General features: G+C 45.7%; 1 protein-coding gene across 2 annotated transcripts in view; it reads right to left on the bottom strand.

The window, feature by feature from the left end:
- The window catches only part of KCNQ5 (potassium voltage-gated channel subfamily Q member 5), a 745242-nt gene that overhangs the window by 9679 nt on the left and 716784 nt on the right, over positions 1-18779 (bottom strand). For both annotated transcript variants that reach the window (XM_068281488.1, XM_068281487.1), the window contains exons 11-13: positions 13084-13192; positions 7852-7983; positions 3773-3899 (exon numbers count right to left, since the gene is read on the bottom strand). In XM_068281488.1, the coding sequence (XP_068137589.1) occupies positions 3773-3899; positions 7852-7983; positions 13084-13192 (368 nt within the window). The remainder of the gene's footprint in view (positions 1-3772; positions 3900-7851; positions 7984-13083; positions 13193-18779) is intronic.

Genomic DNA, 18779 nt, shown 5'->3' with positions numbered 1-18779 from the left:
CTGACCACATCTCGGTACGAATCAGAAGACTTTTTCTGCCAGGCCCTGAACTTTTTGCGATAGGCTTCTGGCGTCAGCTGGTACTTAGTAATGATAGCGTCTTTTATAGCATCATAATCATTATCCTTTTCCGCAGGCAATTCTGCGAAAGCATCAAGCGCTTTGTAGCGCAGCAAAGGTGTCAGATGTCTGGCCCACTGGTCTTGGGACAGACGATACTGACGGCATGCTTTTTCAAAAGACCGCAAAAACAAGTCAATGTCAGTGTCTTTTTCAATATTAGCAAATTTAAATTTTGCACTTACGGGTGCTGCAGCTCCTTCGGCAGGGAGGCTGGGCGGTGAACTCCGGCTGGCCTGTTGAACCTTTGCCATGTTGAGCTCATGCTGTCGTCTCTCCCGCGCCTCTGCGGCATCCCTCTCCGCGTGGCGTTCAGCAGCAGCAGCAGCAGCTGTGCGTTCCGCAGATTGGCGTTCCTCAGCCGCCTTGCGTTCTGCAGATTGGCGCTCCTCACGCATGTACTGCAGGTACTTGTCCAGGTCAGTCTCCATGAGCTTTTGTAATGCCTGCTGCATTACCGGGTCAGCACCCATGGACAGTCCAGTACTGGCCAGTTCCGGGCGAGTACTGTCAGAAACTCTGGGATTGGGGTCCACACTGACATTCTCCGGCGTAACTGTTGATGCAGGGCCCTCAGGATGCACAACCTCTGTACGGTCCGGAGTCTCAGTCTCTGGTTCCCCTCGATTGTCAGATGGGCTGGTATCCACCTCAGCGGACACTCCCGGCTCCCGCAGTTGCTGGGTATCCCATCTGGACAAGTCGGCTATCAGGTCCCGTTTTGTCTTGCGGAGGATGCCAATGCCCCTCTCTTCGCAAAGATTTTCCAGGTCTGCTAGGCACATGTTCTGGTAGTTCCCGGACATTTCCATGCCAAATAAAATAAAACTTTGGGGAAGGGGTACTGGCTACACAGTCTCTCTGTATATATAAAAAATATATTGCCTTCCAGCTACACCAACGAATTAGTTCGTTTCTCGATAGCGCTAGCGCTATCGTAGATACTTTCAGCACAACACAGGTCCCAACCGCTGCCTAACACTGTCACAGGAGCCCTCAGTGGCTGACCGCACTTAGCCTTCTAAACGATGCCAGCGCACAGATCGTGCGAACTCTGGTCGCAGTCAATGCGCAGGAACCGTTAAGAATTAGCCGCAGACAGCTCAGAAGGGAGCCTGTGAGACACGGGTGATTACAACGTCACCCACTGGTTCAGAGTAAACTGCCACCACCGCGGTTACTATGGGACCGTGGGGCCCACTAACTGACTGACTAATCCTGCGAATAAAACGGTTAAACACACGATATTCTGTCTAGCCAACAACAAACAAACAGTAGCGTATCTTCAGAGACCCGGGATCATTTCTGTGTGTGTGCTGATAAGCAGGGTAGCGGAAAGTGAATGACTTGGAGAAAGTCGTTTATTCACGCAATATAAATAATTAATATATACAGACAATTATGAAAACCAACAATTATGAAAACAGTAATAGCCAGAATGAAAAATAAAAGAAGGGAGAAAAATACTTAGTTCCTGGAAAGATGTCCTTTTTGTGGGAAAAATCAGAGTTCTGGTTTCCAATCAAGTTCAAGCAAAACGGTTTCAAGTTCTTAGAGTTCTTTGTTCAGATGGGTCAGCAAAATGGCCACCAGCCCTATGTCCTCTGGCTGGCAGCAGCTTGTCATGAAGATGGTAAAGGGAGGAATTCCCCGCCCGCCTGCTGGCCAGGTGCTTTTGATGAAGCTGGTTTGGGGGTGTGGCAATGCCGCCCCTCTGAGTCACCCACCAATGACAGTTCATTCCCTCTGAGAGATTTTAGGGCTAAACTTATGAAATGCTGTAACTCCTGAACCATACACGTTATATTTAGGGGGGTAACAGCTTCAGACTTGTTGGAAAATACAGATTAATATGACATCAGACACGGCTAAGCCAGCGGGTCAGGCTCCTGAGAAGATTAATATCTCGATAACCGGACGGTCTATCCCAAGGAATTTCATATCAGCACGATGGCCAGATTTTACCGGACAAGACGATATGAATTTTATAGCTGTGCGACATACGGTTTTCGTATGCCGACAGGAAATCATATCACCCATGCTTTCCTTATGGCCCATGCTCGGTGCCGGATCGACTGGCTTTCTATGGCCCCCCTGTGGAGCCAGTTTCCTGGTCCTTTTCATGGGGACATCTGCTGTAGGGGGAATGAGCTAGGCCCTGCAGGGAACCCTGCCACGTGCGAGATTCCTGAGTGGTGAGGCATTCATGAGGGGTGAGGGGACTGCTTTGGCTCACAGGGGAACAGATCTCTGGATTTAAAACAACACAAAAATGTCGTTTTCGGATCGCTTGCATGACTGCACAGATCCGACAGGGAGCGATCAGGAAAGCGACTGTGAATTCTCTAGATTCACCTGCGTTTCTCACGGCTATTCCGTGACAGGCCCCCTTCAGAATTCTGGCAAAGAATAGCATTTGTTTCTAAGTGCATACCAATGCGCATCCTAATCAAAGTGTATGGCAGCCAGAACAATGCATGAGGCATCGGAAACAAAAGAGGTACTGAGGTCCTAAACTAATGCTGGGAATACACAATGAGTTTTTTCAGCAGACTCCAAACACTGGAGAATGAGTGAACACTGTACAGCCAACCTCCTATAGCTATTTTCTCCTCTAATGCCTAGCATACATGGTACGTTTCTTTCCTTATCAATCGAGCCGCTGATGACTCGATTGATAATAACCGTCAGGTCCGATGACCTGCCGGATAGATTCCCCACTCGATCCCCGCCGGCGGGGACTAGCGGGAATCGATCCGTACGCACGGACGAGCGGGAACCCGGCGGGAGTCGATCCGGCGGCTAATCGGCCGCCGGATCGACCCGTGTATGCCCAGCATTAAGGTAGCCATACACTGGTCGATTTGCCATCAGTTCCGACCAACAGATAAATCCCCCTCTGATCGAATCTGATTAGAGAGGGATCGTATGGCTGCCTTTACTGCAAACAGATTGTGAATCGATTTCAGCATGAAACCGATCACAATCTGTGAAGCTGCCGCTGCCCCCTTCCCCCGCATACATTACCTGCTCCGACCGGCGAGTGTCCCCTGGTCTCCGCTGTCTTCTTCTCTGTGCTCGCCTCCTCCAGCTTCACTGAACTTTCTGCCAGGGAAGTTAAAACAGTAGAGGGCGCTCTACTGCTTAAACTTCCTGCCGGGACAGGAAGTTCAGTGAAGCTGGAGGAGCCGAGCGCGGAGACCAGGGGAGACGCGCCGGCTGGAGCAGGTAATGTATTGCCGCTAGCGTCGGTCATCAGACATTTGAACGCCGCTATCGACGCACTCCTGACCCGCCGGCAATCGAGTGAAATCTTCTGCACGGACGGATCGACGGGAATTGACGGGAACGATGGATTTTGGACAGAAATCAATTGTTCTGTCAGCGTTTGCGCAACGATTTCACAGCAGACTCAAACACAGTGATCAAATCTGCTGTATATCGGCGGGAAAATTGTTAGGTGTATGGGTGTGGTGAAGGGCAGGTGGGTGTGGAAAAGTGTACATGGGGAAGATGCTGCAGGTGAACGGAGCTTCTTATCCCCACATTTGCTCAGCCTCACACCTCTCCATTCTGACTACTGTTGTCTAAACAGGTGCACAAAAAAAACAGTATTTTACATGTAATAAGACTACAATGATTACAGTTTTACCTGCTTTTCAACTTTAACCACACGACCCAACATACTAAGGTCATCTGCAGTCTCAATTTCAGAGACACTCTTTTCACGAGTCTTTTTATCAGCTGTAATTTGTCCTTTTCCTAGAATCTGGTCAACCCTGTACAAAGTAAAGAAAAACTGAAGCATGATACAGTTTAGCATTATAATAAAATATCCATCTATTGTCATTGGTGCAAATATCAAGACATACTGTCTGCATATTTAAATGGATGATTTCCTCAATTGTTCATTCCCCTTTTGTCCACTTTCACCTATCAATCCAAAGATAGCCTGAGGACAAGTAAATGAATATAAGCTGTGCCGATGAGTTATTAGGAAACTACAAAGCAGAGTCGAGGCCATAACTGCAGCCAGGGCCGGCCCGTCACTTTTTGCCGCCTGAGGCAAATGTGGCAGAGCTGCTGCCGCCCCCCCCCCCCCGCCCGGGGGGGGGGGGGGGCGGCCGCCAAGCCGGAGGGGTAGCGGGCAGGTCGGGGGTATTGTGCCTAGCGGTGGGGAGGGGGGTCGGACCCCCCCCTCCCTCGCCTGGGTCCCCCGATCTGCGCTCCCCTCCAGCCTGTAATTAGTAAGCTGCTGTCAGATCGTAAGAGGCACGGGCGGGGAGGACTCACCTTTTCCGCGTTCCATCGTGCGCTCCATTGACGTCACTTCCTGCATCGCCGTCCACTTACAATACAGTGGGCGGCGATGCAGGAAGTGACGTCAGTGGAGCGCTCGCTGGAACGCGGAAAAGGTGAGTCCTCCCCGCCCGTGCCTCTTACGATCTGGCAGCAGCTTACTAATTACAGGCTGGAGGGGAGCGCAGATCGGGGGACCCAGGCGAGGGAGGGGGGGTCCGACCCCCCTCCCCACCGCTAGGCACAATACCCCCGACCTGCCCGCTACCCCTCTGGCTCGGCGGCCGGCCCCCCCGGGCGGGTGCCGCCCTTTGAAGTTTGCCGCCTGAGGCAAATGTTTCACCCCGCCTCATGAGCGCGGAAAAGGTGAGTCCTCCCCGCCCGTGCCTCTTACGATCTGGCAGCAGCTTACTAATTACAGGCTGGAGGGGAGCGCAGATCGGGGGACCCAGGCGAGGGAGGGGGGGTCCGACCCCCCTCGGGGGACCTAGGCGAGGGAGGGGGGGTCCGACCCCCCTCCCCACCGCTAGGCACAATACCCCCGACCTGCCCGCTACCCCTCTGGCTCGGCGGCCGGCCCCCCCGGGCGGGTGCCGCCCTTTGAAGTTTGCCGCCTGAGGCAAATGTTTCACCCCGCCTCATGAGCGGGCCGGCCCTGACTGCAGCTCTTGATTGTAGATTACAACTGTAGCTGGTTTGCATGGTGTACATGAAATAAAAAGATGTGCTCACACAAAGGACTGTGTTTTGTATTTATCAAAACAGGTACAAAGAAGACTGGCACAACAAAGGCATACTTTTGCTTAGTGCCACCAAGTAAGCTATGTACACATTTTACATTATCTTTCTCCGAGGTAATTGTTTTTAGCGTTGTGACCAAAAATCTGTGTCCACTAATTTCACTGGCCCCTCCTATAGCAATCATAGGATGGATTGCTGTCCCATGACTGCTATTATTGCTGCAGCACCTGAGAAGGAAGCCCTGTGGTGTGGTGCCACTATACACATCTTCTGCTGGGAGACAAGCAGCATGTGTTTACAGCTCTTGTTCCTAAACTGCCACTGAAACCTATCTCTAATGATTGTTTTGGGCAACAGTAATAGTGAATCTGTGTGTAGCTTCAGAATTCAGCTGTAATGAAAGCCAGATTCTGAGTGATAATTGTTCTGGACAAATGCTTAAAGGAATCATCAGGCTAAAAATAAAAAATCAGCTTTACTCACCTGGGGCTTTCTCCAGCCCCTTGCAGCAGACTGTCCCACTGTTCTGTTGTCATTATTCTTTGAGGACCCACCCTTTACCCCCCCTTAAGGACCAGCGCTGTTTGTTTGGATCTGTGCTGGGTGGGCTCTGCAGCCCCCAGCACAGATCCGTGGCCACACAGAGCGATCAGATCGCCCCCCTTTTTTCCCCCCTATGGGGATGATGTGCAGGGGGGGTCTGATCGCTCCTACTTGCAGGCATTTTGCGGGGGGGGCACCTCAAAGCCCCCCCCGCGGCGACATTCTCCCCCCTCCCTCTCCTACCTGCTCCCCCGGGAGATCTGGGCTGCACAGGACGCTATCCGTCCTGTGCAGCCAGTGACAGGCTGTCTTCTGTCACATGGCGGCGATCCCCGGCCGCTGATTGGCCGGGGATCGCCGATCTGCTTTACGGCGCTGCTGCGCAGCAGCGCCGTACAAATGTAAACAAAGCGGATTATTTCCGCTTGTGTTTACATTTAGCTTGCGAGCCGCCATCGGCGGCCCGCAGGCTATTCACGGAGCCCCCCGCCGTGATTTGACAGGAAGCAGCCGCTCGCACGAGCGGCTGCTTCCTGATTAATCAGCCTGCAGCTGGCGACGCAGTACTGCGTCGCTGGTCCTGCAGCTGCCACTTTGCCGACGCACGGTATAAGCGTGCGGTCGGCAAGTGGTTAAAGTGACACGGCTGCTTATATACAGGTTCTATAAGGTGCTAGTTATTGTTTTTAGATTCCAGTCCTTGACTATGAGGCTAACAAACTGACAAGGAGCTATGACTTAGAACTTTAGCCTGTCTCTTCCGGCAACAAACCATTGAAAGCTGCAATTGCAAACAGCAGTGCACCCACAGGAAGCATAAAGGGGTTGGACAAAATGAGAAAAGTGAAGTTATTTATCCAGTGTAGACCACTGATTGTGAATGCCATCATAAACTATTGAGCCTTGTACGCATGCTAGATGGTTCTTGGCCAAGGTGGTCAGCGCCACCTCTGTCAAGATTCCAGCATGTGTACTGGAATGGAACCAACTTGGTTGAGGGAATTGTTCTCCTACTTATCCTGCCTGCTCCATGCTGCTCCATCGTCCCTTTATAGTAAAAGAATATGTCGCCAGCCTCATGACATTAGATCAGATTCATACTAGAATCTAATCTGATAATGAACAAGAATGTACACAGGCAAATTATCAATATCAAGTAGATATCAATGGTTTACCTGATTACATGGTGTAGTAGCAACATCATGTGGCAGACAAACAAAAAGAAACCTGATAACCACTTTCACACGTCAGAGTCCACTTTAAATGATCATTGGTAAACGTACGTACACACGTCTGATATTTCTGAACAACATGTCATTCAAACTGGTCGTTTGAACGACAGTTTAGCGTGTGTACGAACGGCCGTTAGACTGATAGCAACAGTTTTAACTGATCCGCTCGGCGTCCGCACGTGTACAAGTGACTTGTTGTTTGAAAGTCTATCAGTTTGACACTAATAAACGTTCACACAACAAGTCGTTTGATCAGTCATTTGATTTGGTCCATTGTTCTATCCAGTCCATTGACCAGTCAAACGACATGTAAATTAGCTGTAATTAGCATCTCAAATGTTTTGTGGTCTGTGTGTACAAGGAATCTGAACGACTTTTTGTTTCATTGAAAAGTCGTTCAAATGTGTGGTTTTTCACTACAAAGGGCATAATATCAGATGTGTGTACGCACCTAAAGGGGCCCATACACTCAGCTGATTTTCTGGCCGACCGATCGATCCCGATCGATCGATCGATTGATTGTTTGCAAATAGGTTGGCCAATCGACCGATCGATGGCCGATTTCGATCGATTTCGATGGATTTCCATCGAGCTGGCAGGATGGAAAATTTAGGTCGATCTGATGAGATTGCTTATCAGTTTGCATTGGCCTTAATGGAAATCTGATGGCAAAAAAATGCCATCAGATAGAATTCCAATAGATTTCAAACTGAAATCTATTGGAATTCTATCCTGGTAAAAAATGTTCTAAAAACGCATCAGATAGATCATCAGATGCATTTCTTATCTATCTGTTGCCAATCTGACGAGTGTATGGGCACCTTTAAAGTTATTCTTTACCGGTCTAATGGAAATAACACAGTTATCTTTGTACTGAAATTTTGGGATTTGAAAACACCCCATGCTATCTACTAACCTTGTTTGGAGACTCTTTATTCTGCATAACATGTCCAAATGGCCAGCAGAATATTGTTCAATCACATCTTTCACATCGTACGGACGCAAGGTCTCCTTAAACTTTCTTTTTGCTACATGGAACTTCATAATTCTGTAGGATGAAAATAAAAGCTCTCTGTTGTCACTTCCACCTTTTAGAGGCATGAAGAGAAGCATGTTATATTATCTCTGGAGCACTTTGCCTCTAGGGGCTTAACCACATATGTACATAATATACAGTATACACAGAGATATATGTCGGTCTCCTTGTTCCCCTTTATTTATTTTTTTGAAGAATATATTTTTATTGAAATTTTTAAAGCATGAACAGAGACAGGTAACATTGCCATAAGTATACAAGTAGGCATCAAAGACATATAATGTAAAAGAACCTAAGAACATGACTAGTATTATGAGAACAAATCTGAAAATAGTCATTTAGTGTCATATCTAAATATAATACATAAGCATACTTTAGAGAGGCATACTTTAGAGGAAGCACCTCATGTATACATAACCGAGAGATCCTCTGATTGGTGCCCTCTATACCCATGAGGCAATGGGGTCTTGTTCCCCTTTATGATTAGAAACACTGTATATATTCTCAATTCATAAGAGGGTTTACTTAAAAATAAAGTTTGTCGAACACAACAGTCATGGGTTAAGTTAACAGCAAAGTGTACCATCAATTGACTGCAAAACTGTAGCAAGGGTCTTTGCTGACCCTCCCCCCCCCCATTAATTTCCATGGGGTGTAGCTATCTTGCAAGTGTTTGCACCAAAACAGACCAGATGAACTGTTGCTTATCCCAAGATGATTGGTGGCTGTTGAATGTAGGGGACACACCTGCCCATTGGAAGGGTTTAAAACATAAAAAAAAAACCTGCCTCTGATATTAATAGATCAGAACAATCAAGACCCCATAGGGGTCAAAAATAACTCTTCATAGAAGGTAGCTGGGTGGTATACCATATCGAATTGTGTACAGTGAGACAAAAGTGGTGAACAGAGTGCCAACTCTACGATCGTTTCGCTCCTTAAGTGGAGCGTCGTCAAGAGTACATGTAGTGAATGGACTTATTTAAAGCCCAATGCTCAAAATGAAGAAAAAGATATGGCCCTGCAAAAAACCGCACCACAATATGTATGGAAAAGTACAAAATAACCTTTATTGATCCATAACAATATTTAAAACCATAAAATGATACATCATGGCACAATACAATAATGAAATGGTTGGTTAGCCTAGTATTATTGTTCAGGTATGATGGTGCTTGTCCAATTTTTGCTTTTAAATTATTTAAAGCCCAACTCTAGAACTGACACTGTTTTGGTCTTCTCCAAGTTGGTTTGGTGGGGATGCTCACACAACTCATTCTCTCCCAAGGATTGAAGCAAAGGCATGACTGTTATAGCCAGCTGTTACAATAGGGAGATGTGAGTGTGGTGATGTGATGAAATGGGGGTTCTGCAACATGGGGGCTGTTTGGAGGTGGTGTAGGGGGATCTGGAGGCAGAGGATCTGAGATATCGCTGCTAGGAGCCAAAGAATCTCTGTCTGGCCAAATGGAGACCATGAACGTGAAGACCAGGGCCGGGCCGAGGCATAGGCTGGAGAGGCTCCAGCCTCAGGGCGCAGTGTAGGAGGGGGCGCACAATTCATTCAGCTGTCATTCCTAATTGTGTATGAAGCAGAAAGAAATAAGAAAAGGGGATACATAGCAGTGACTGCAAGCCAGATAACTAGATATTAAGGTGTTGGGGAGGTTGTGGGCCCGGTGGCCCTCTTAGTCTAACAGCAATCCGTGTGTGACGGCTGGGGTGGGAGGGATGGAGGGGCGCACTTTGGTGTCTCAGCCTTGGGTGCTGGAGGACCTTGTCCCAGCTCTGGTGAAGACCCCTAGAGTTTAGTATGGCGTGGGGGTGCAACATTAGTTTAATTTGGGGAAGAGGGAGATAATTGGAAAAAGTGACTCAAACACTTTTGAAACTAAGAGGAAAATGTCAGCCAGACAACTAATATGGCAACAAAAAGGCTGATTCAAGTTAATTTCAAACATATTTTTGAAGTTTAAGTAACATGTTACAAGAGAAAAATATCTGTCTGATAAGGAACATAGGGGTGTGTGCAATAAACTGTGCTAAGTAGAACAATGTGTATAAAGTCTTACCGCACGTTGAGTAGAGCAGAATGCATTAGCCTCTACTCCTAAAACTTTACGCACATATTTCTGTTTGAGGCAGGGAACACACTAGACGCGTTTGTTCGTGTTTTGCTCACAATTCTATAGGCTATTGAATTCAATAGCTTTGCACAGGAAATGCTCGCCACAACCGTTCACGTTTTGCGTTTCCTTATTTCCACGTGTTTTTAAACTACACAGTTTTTTGTTTTTTCCAGCACAACATGGGCGTTCGCATACAGTATATGCCAGTATAGTTTGCGCAAACGATCGTAGAAAAATGTTCACGTTAAGCGCGAACACAAAACTCGATGGAAATCTGCGAATCACTGGGGAAAACAGCCTTGCAAGTGTGTTCCCTGCCTAAGGCAGTTTATTACATACACCCCATAGTTTCATTTTACAACTACAGGCACCAATTTAAAGATGTTCATTAACAGTACAATCTTTTTCACTAAATGCGATCTTTCGATGCGATTTTTACGATCGAAAATAATCTGAAGGTAATTATTGATAATTATCGATTTTATCCTATTTAGCAATTGACCAAAGAATCATTCCTTATTGATTATTGCCTTCATAAATGGCACATTTTCTATACAATTTGATCATTCAAATCGCATCGAAAGATCGCATTCAGTGAAAATATTGTATCGTTAATGGACACCTTTAATATACAGGATGCATTGGTTGAACTGCAAATGCCTGACCGCTCGATGCAGTACAGCGCTATGCAACCATCAATCTATCACTGCTCCTCCCCCACCCATTCACACAGATTTTTTTAAAATCTATCCCAGTTATGATCAATTAAATGCTCAAAAACAGTCAAAAGTGGATAGACTGGAAATGTTGGAGGCAACTGATGAAAAGTGATTATTCACTATATGGTTCATCAGTTATAAACAGAAAATAATGTCAACCCTTGTCAGTGGAAATAGGAGGGATGTTTCTGATATGACATCTGATTTTATACAAAATGATCTTTTGTGCAGTAATTCAGAACATGACTGCTGTATAAATACAGGACATTCATAATGATAACAGTTATATCCCATCTCATGTTACTGTTTTTCATTTATGAAACTTATGGATCCTTATTAAATTCACTTTGGGCCCCGATCCAATTCACTTTTTCTCTTAAGTTTTCTCCTAAGTGATTTTTCACATCTTATCAATAAAATGTCTTTTAAGCTACCAGCAAGCAAGAATATACACTCAATTATTTTGACAGTACTTTTTCACCTACTTTTTGGTACTTTTTCAATTGCAGAGCGCTGAAAAGTTATTTTAAACAGGAGATGAAAATTGTCTCTTAGGGAAAAAAAATGTAGGATAAAAAAGTGAATTGGCTCAGGCCCTTTTTTTCTCCTAAGTTTTCTCTTCACACATAAGAGAAAACTTAGGATAACTTATTCACTTGCAAAGTGCTGAAAAGTTATTTTCACAGAAGGTACTGTAGCTGTGAGATGCGATTGGCCCAGCTACAGACCTGCACTGTACCTACTCCTACCTATTGCCTGATGAAGCGGTGTCATACCTACAGAGAGCGACTTTCCTAATCCTGAATGGGATGAGGTCTAATCTCTCCACCTGCTGCTAAGCTCCATCTACACGGGTAGATGAAGCTGCGATCCGGCGGCTCGATTAGCCGCTGGATCGCCTCTTCCGCGTGCCCGCCGCGTCCCCGCTCGCCGCATTCGATTCCCCACTCATCCCCGCCGGCGCCGCTTATCTTCCGCTCGATTCCCTGCCATTGTCCCCTCGCGGGGAGTGAGCAGGGAATCGGCAGAAGCAAGATCCGTCCTGTCGGATCTTATCAATCGAGCCGCATCAGCGGCTCGATTGATAAGGAACATCGCAGCCGCATCTACGCGTGTAGATGCGGCTTTACAGTGGTTGTTTTTGAGGTAACCCTGCTTTGTGAGTATATTTGTATTTACCAACTTCATCCCATATTACCAGTACATACTACACTATATTTGCCTCTTGGTGTCCCTATCTTTATTCTCTTTGCAAGCTTCTTGACACATAGAATGAGCTCATGCATTTGTCTTTAAAAATGCGGTTAGCCTGGCTGTTGTACTGATCTTCTCAGACACAGGCGTACAAGGCACACAGGCTATTATTCACATCCAATCCAAACAATGATTCAGTAAAATGTTCAGATTGTCTGAGAAGTAGATGTAAATTTGGCTGAAGACTGATTGAAAAACAAAGGAAAACTGGATCTTTGAACAGTTGTTGAGAGACATACCGTACTAGTGAATATTGATCAATCGTACACATGATGTACACTGTGTTTGTGAGAAAGACAGATGGATTCCTTGGGACAAGAAGTTGCACAGAAATAAAAGATTGCATGGAGCTGTCATTGCCCACATGTCCATATTCCCCTGATGAAATGGATCAATCCGCCATAAGACTGTAAACTCCCTCCCCCCCCCCCCCCCAAAAAAAGAATGTCTATAAACTGCTAACTCACTGCACCCCTACCCCAATCCTATACCATGTCCCCCATTCTCCCTGCTTTGGCAATTTGGCAATGCCTGTATTGAAGCTTGGTCATGCCAATAAAGCTATCTTTGATTTGATTTGACTGTACGGATGTATGACTGTGTATGTGAAGACTCCTGTCTCACTGTGACAGCCAGGTACTTAGTGTTTATTAAAATGGAATATGGTTATAGCTGCACCTGTATTTATCTCACTTTAACTACCCATAAGCAAGTTTTTCTGCTCAATTTTGGAAAAAAAACATTCTTCCTGCATGTATCCACTTTAAAGATTAGTGGATTTGAAGATCAGCATTTATTCTTCTGCATACTAGATGAACTTTAATAGTGATTAAGCTAAAAGGCACAACATTGTAAAGGTTAACTTCTATCAATGCTGTTCCGTACACAGCTAACTTCTTTTCTGCAAGTAATGTTTAAGATGATTTATTACACTAGCATTTAAAAAGGCAGCTGATTTACTTCCATTTATTAGAAAAGCAATGTTGAAAAAATGTCCACTTTTTACTAACCTGACTGCTCGGATGACAGTTTTAAGAGGTGGGGTTAGATCTTCCACGGACACATCGCAATGACACACTTTGTCATCATGTACTTCCTCTGTTCCAAGGTTGACATCAACTACAAAGATAAAATCGGACTAAAATTGAGAAAGTGCATATGGGAATTCTAAGCTTCATCCTTTTATGGTTTCTACTAATATTGCACACTGTGTATTCATCAAATGAATGAAGCTACATTCAGTGATGTAGCTAAGAAGCTGTGGGCCCCCATGCAAGTTTTACAATGGGGCCCTCCCATGCACTCTATACATAACAAGTGATACGGCACACCAAAACCTGCCAATGACAACTACAGGGGTTGGGGAACAGTTTGTTAATGATTACCACTATTCAAAGTATCTATAGAAGTGATTATTATGAGCACAGGACCAATAGAGAGCTAATATTGTAGTTGAGAGAGGGCCTATGAGGCCCAAGGGCCCTGATGCGGTCGAAACCTCGGCAACCCCTATTGCTACACCCCTGGCTAAATTATATTGAAAGGGTTTTTGATTTGTTTGTTTTCAACCAGCTAAGGACTTTAGTTGTTATGTTAAGTAACATCATAACATCTAAATAAAAATCTGCTGTTAATATAAATATGAAAACAATTAGACATTAGTAGGAAAAAAATAAATAGTAGATTTTAGTATTGCTATTAAAGTTGTTAAGGTTCTTCCATCATAGCCTGGTTAATCACACATGTGCACCATGCCAGGGGGTGTTAACTTACCCTTGTCTCCACCGCTGGCCTCTGCGCTCCACCTCACATTCTAGCGCTCCAATACTTCCTTTTTCTGGCAGGACTTGGAGTACAGCAGCCAGAGACAGCAACAAGGGTGAGGTAACACCTCCTGCTGCAGTGTGCATGTTCAGGCTCTGATCGGAAGAACTCAAACACATCAACAGTAGTGTGGAGGAAGGGGACACAAAGCGTCATGGGCAGGAAGGAGATTGGCTGTCTATTGCAAAGAGAGCGTGTCTCTCTTTTCAATTTGCATCTATCACTTCGATATGAAGTAAGCCCAGTTCCATAGGTCTGAGCCTTTGTGGCCTATCCAGAAACCTGGCCCTGCTCAGTCTACTAGAAGCAACATATCCGTAGGACAACCAGGTAAGTAACATTATTGTCTTAAAAGTGAATTAAGAAGACACTATCTATATCCCTCTAACTATAGGTTTTATTTAAAGAGGATTTGTAACGTCAAAAGATCCCCTGGGGGGTACTCACCTCGGGTGGGGGAAGCCTCCGGATCCTAATGAGGCTTCCCACGCCGTCCTCCGTCCCTCAGGGGTCTCGCTGCAGCCCTCCGAGAAAGATGACGTCAATATTTACCTTCCTGACTCCTGCGCAGGCGCTCTGACGGCTGTCTGCTCCGAAGTAGGCGGAAATACCTGATCGCCGTCGGGTCTGCTCTACTGCGCAGGCGCAAGTTTCCGGCGCCTGCGCAGTAGAGCGGACCTGACTGAGATCGGGTATTTCTGTGTAGTTCGGAGCCGAGAGCAGCCACAGCGCCCCACTGGAGCCTGCAAAGGTAAATATTGAACTGACAGTCGGGTCTGTCGCCAGCTGTTCGGAGGGCTGCAGCGAGACCCCCGTGGGACAGAGGACAGCGTGGGAAGCCTCATTAGGATCCGGAGGCTTCCCCCACCCGAGGTGAGTACCCCCCAGGGGATCATTTTGATGTTACAGAGTCTCTTTAAAGTGATGAAACCTGAATTCCAGCTGTCAAGCTTTACAGCACACTGCTAATCTTAAAGGAGTACTGTAAGGGGTCGGGGGGAAAAGAGTTGAACTTACCTGGGGCTTCTAACGGTCCCCCCGCAGACATCCTGTGCCCGCGCAGCCACTCACCAATGCTCAGGTCCCCACCACTGATTCACTTCCAGAATTTGCAACTTTAAAGTCACAAACCACTGCGTTTGCGCTGCCGTGTCCTCGCGTACTGCGCAGTTAGAATCCCCAGGCAAGTTCAACTCTTTTTCCCCACCCCCTTACAGTACTCCTTTAGGGCCCTTTTCCATTGTAATAGTGATGTGAATGCAGCTACCTAGCCTCATCGCATCACTTCCGCTGTCATTCGTGTCACTTCCACATCGGGAGAGGCGGAAGTATATGGAGGGGACGGCAGGCGGATGCGGCTGTGCGAGAATCTGCAGCATGCTGCAGATTCTCAGATTGCTCCGCACGCAATGCACCACATGTAATGGAAACAGGCCCTTAAAGAGGAACTTTTGCGAAAAGGGGAGAAAAATAAAACAATACATTGCAAAGTGAGAAGTTAAAAAATAGAAGAGAGATTAATAGTCACCATGTAATTTGTTCATGTTGTTTTATTCACAATGAGCCTGTGAGTCATCATGTTTACTACTGGCAGACAAGAAAAAAACTAGACAGCACCAACTGCCATTGTTTATAACCACGACCACTAGCATTGCAATAGGCTAAAAGTTGTTTTTTTTTTATAGATATACATATGCACGGAGGGAAATACTGGCTACCTGACAGTTGGAAACAGCTGTTACTTCCCACAATGCAACAAGGTTCACAGACAGGAAACAATCAGGACCTACGTTCCCAACATCACACGGTGGGAGGAGTTTCACCACAATATCAGCTATACAGACTCCCTGATGATCTATTCGAGAAAAGGTAAAGATTTATCATGGGAAACGGGTATCAGCTACCGATTGGGATGAAGTTCAATCCGTGGTTAAAGTTCCCCTTTAAGATTCCTTTAGATTGTAAGCTTGCAAGGCCAGGGTTCTCTCTCCGTTTTGTGTCTTGGAAGTTGCTGTACACTTTGTAAATCATGTTACATTGATCACTGTGATTACTATGCCATCTACTAATTCTGAATTATGTACCAATCTATATATTTCGTGTATACCATTGTCTGTATTTGTATGTACCCTACCCTACCCATGGTTGTATATTACTCTGTACAGCCCCATGGAATATATGGGCTTTGTATACATCCATAATAACAGGGTAGTGTTTTCTCTGATGGTATTCTGTACTACTTTGTCTTGTGTGAGGCTGGGTCCGTGCTGCGCACATGCGCAGTAGCAAAAAGCATGGAGCCAGCTACACAGAGACAACTGTAATAAAATCAAAAGAATGAGACAGTATTGCTAATGGAGAGCCAGTGAATTTAGTTGCTTGGTCACCTCTGTGTTTATTTCCCAACATATAAAATATTTCCTTGTGGTGCCAGTGACTGAGTGACTGAATTCAGGATTGTTGCTGTGATTTGTTGATTTGGGCTTTATCTAGGGGTTTCCATAGTTGTCTCATGTTTATACTCACCCTACATACACTGAGTAAATGACAGTTTGGATATTGCTGTAAAGCATCTATATGAGGTTTTGTGAGTAGTCATGAATGTCTCTACCTTCTCCTTTAAAAATAAGAGACGAAGGATTTCTCCAGTGAACTTTCTATGCACTGTAATTAATTAGTTCTGTATGAGCTAGAAAGAAAATACACTGGGGCTATATTTTATGTGCCATGGAGAATTTATATATGCCTTTGGCATCTGCGTTTTACCAGCATTGCCTTATTCAGTAATGTTTCCCAGTGTTTCTTGACAACACACTTTGCAAGCGGGGACTGTTACACCAGCCTAATCTTGCTTGTAGTGGTGTCATTTTATCAGTATTTACGATACCATCTGTTTACTAGTTGAATATAGCATGTTTTCCTTTCCAGCTTCCTTTGTGTTACTTGGCAAAATGTCTTAATGTAATCTTATATGTATACAGTTTCCTTGGAGAGTCTTCCCAGCATTATGATAGATTGTGTGCTCAGCCTGTCTACAGTTGTATTAACATAATAATAATTTCTGCCTTTGCCTGTGAAACTGAATTATAATGTATTACCACTTGTATATTTACTTGGGTTGAGGATGGCAGAGGTCAAAGTGGTACGATGCTCCTGCTGATTCTCTTTCTTGTGTAAGCCACCCCCTTTTATGTGCAGTCATGTAGTATACAGTATGTGCAGCCTCCTTCTGTGTAGCCTTTTGGAATATCCAGAAGGCTCATGGTGACCCAGAACAACCTGGAAGGTATAAAGAGCTTAAAGTACACCTGAAGGGAAAAAGTGCCCCTGGGGACACTTACCTCAGGAGGGGAAAGCCTCTGGATCCTAAAGAGACTTCCCCCGTTCTCCTCAGCAGAGGCCATCCAGCGCTGGGAAACCTGAAAGACCCCTCGTCGGCGATTGTCACTGATGCGCGCATGTGCACTAGCTTCATTCCACTTGGGCTCTGGCAGAAATAGCCAAGCACGATGGAGTCCGCTTCACTGCGCAGGTGCAAGCCGCCTGCGCATGCACAGTAGAGTGGACCACATCAGGCTTGGCTATTTCCACCGGGACCCGAGCGGCAAGCCACTAATACAACTATGTGCAGCGGTGAATGTTGTTATTATGGTTTATGTTTGGGGGTGCCAGCAATGGATCAGGCTGCGTGTGGAATATAGGGAAGCCTCATTAGGATCCAGAGACTTCCCCCTCCGATAATAAGTATCTGTTTTCTTATAATTTTAAACTTTCAGATTTACTTTAAAGCAGGGGTATCAAACTCAATCACGTAAGGGGCCAAAAACCTAGTCTAAAGCCTGGGACACACTTTAACTATGATTATTCAATCACTGACCAATTCTACCACCACCATGTAGTATGGGGTTCAACAGTTATTGAATACTATGAGCAGATTGGGTAACATGGAGTGTGTACCAGGTTATAGTCTTGGGCTAAATTGTTTATTAAGATTTAACAACTATTGAACAGTCTCATACTAAGTGGCATAACTATAGTAAGCATGGAGAGCTAGCCCCCCACACTTTAATATTTACCTGCCCCAATGCTGCTTGGATCCTGGGGGGGGGGGGGGGGGAGGTGTTCATCTTGTGGAGGGGTCCAGTGGGTTATTGCTGTACCCCACTTCACCCCACTTCATCAATATTTGAAGCTCTTGAGGGCCACATAAATGGCAAGAAGAGCTGCACTCAGCCCGCGGGCCTTGAGTGTGACACCTGTGTTTAAAGATGCCAAAAAGCCCTGTATTAAAAAGCAATGCTAAATATAATGTTGCCTTCTTGAAACAGAGGGTATTCGTCAAAAGCTTCCTTTTGATAAGTAGCTGTCCAAGGGCATTGTTCTTGTGCTCCTACCCTGTACCATTCCGCCATGAGCCTCTCTGTTAGCCCTCTCCCTCCTCCCCCGCATAGTAACATCATGTGTCACTGGCCAAGGGAATTGTTCTCACCCACCCAATCTGTACCACTCTGCCATGAGCCTCTCCATTGGCCCTCACCCCCACCCCACTCCGCGCGCATGGGAACATAATGTGTCACTAGCCTGGAGGCTAGCAACACATATGTACAGCCTCAAATCCACACTAACACCGATTCCTGCTGTGCAACAGTCCTTATAATGTGTGTATAAAGACTTACACTTTAAGCCATCCTGTACTTAAATCCTCTTCTCCTTGTGTACAACAAGCAGTCGCTGATGCTAAGTACAAACCATACAATTTACTGACAGATTTACCTGCCAGATAGATTATGTCCAACATTTTGGATCTGAATTTCGAGGAATTTTTCTATTTTCCCATTTTTTTTTAATTTTTTTTTTAAATCAATTTTCATAGAACTGAAAG

The sequence above is a fragment of the Hyperolius riggenbachi genome, chromosome 4 (assembly GCF_040937935.1).
Source record: "Hyperolius riggenbachi isolate aHypRig1 chromosome 4, aHypRig1.pri, whole genome shotgun sequence".
Lineage (NCBI taxonomy): Eukaryota > Metazoa > Chordata > Amphibia > Anura > Hyperoliidae > Hyperolius > Hyperolius riggenbachi.
Note: the sequence above shows the minus strand (reverse complement) of the source record. Positions and strands in the feature narration are given on the sequence as shown.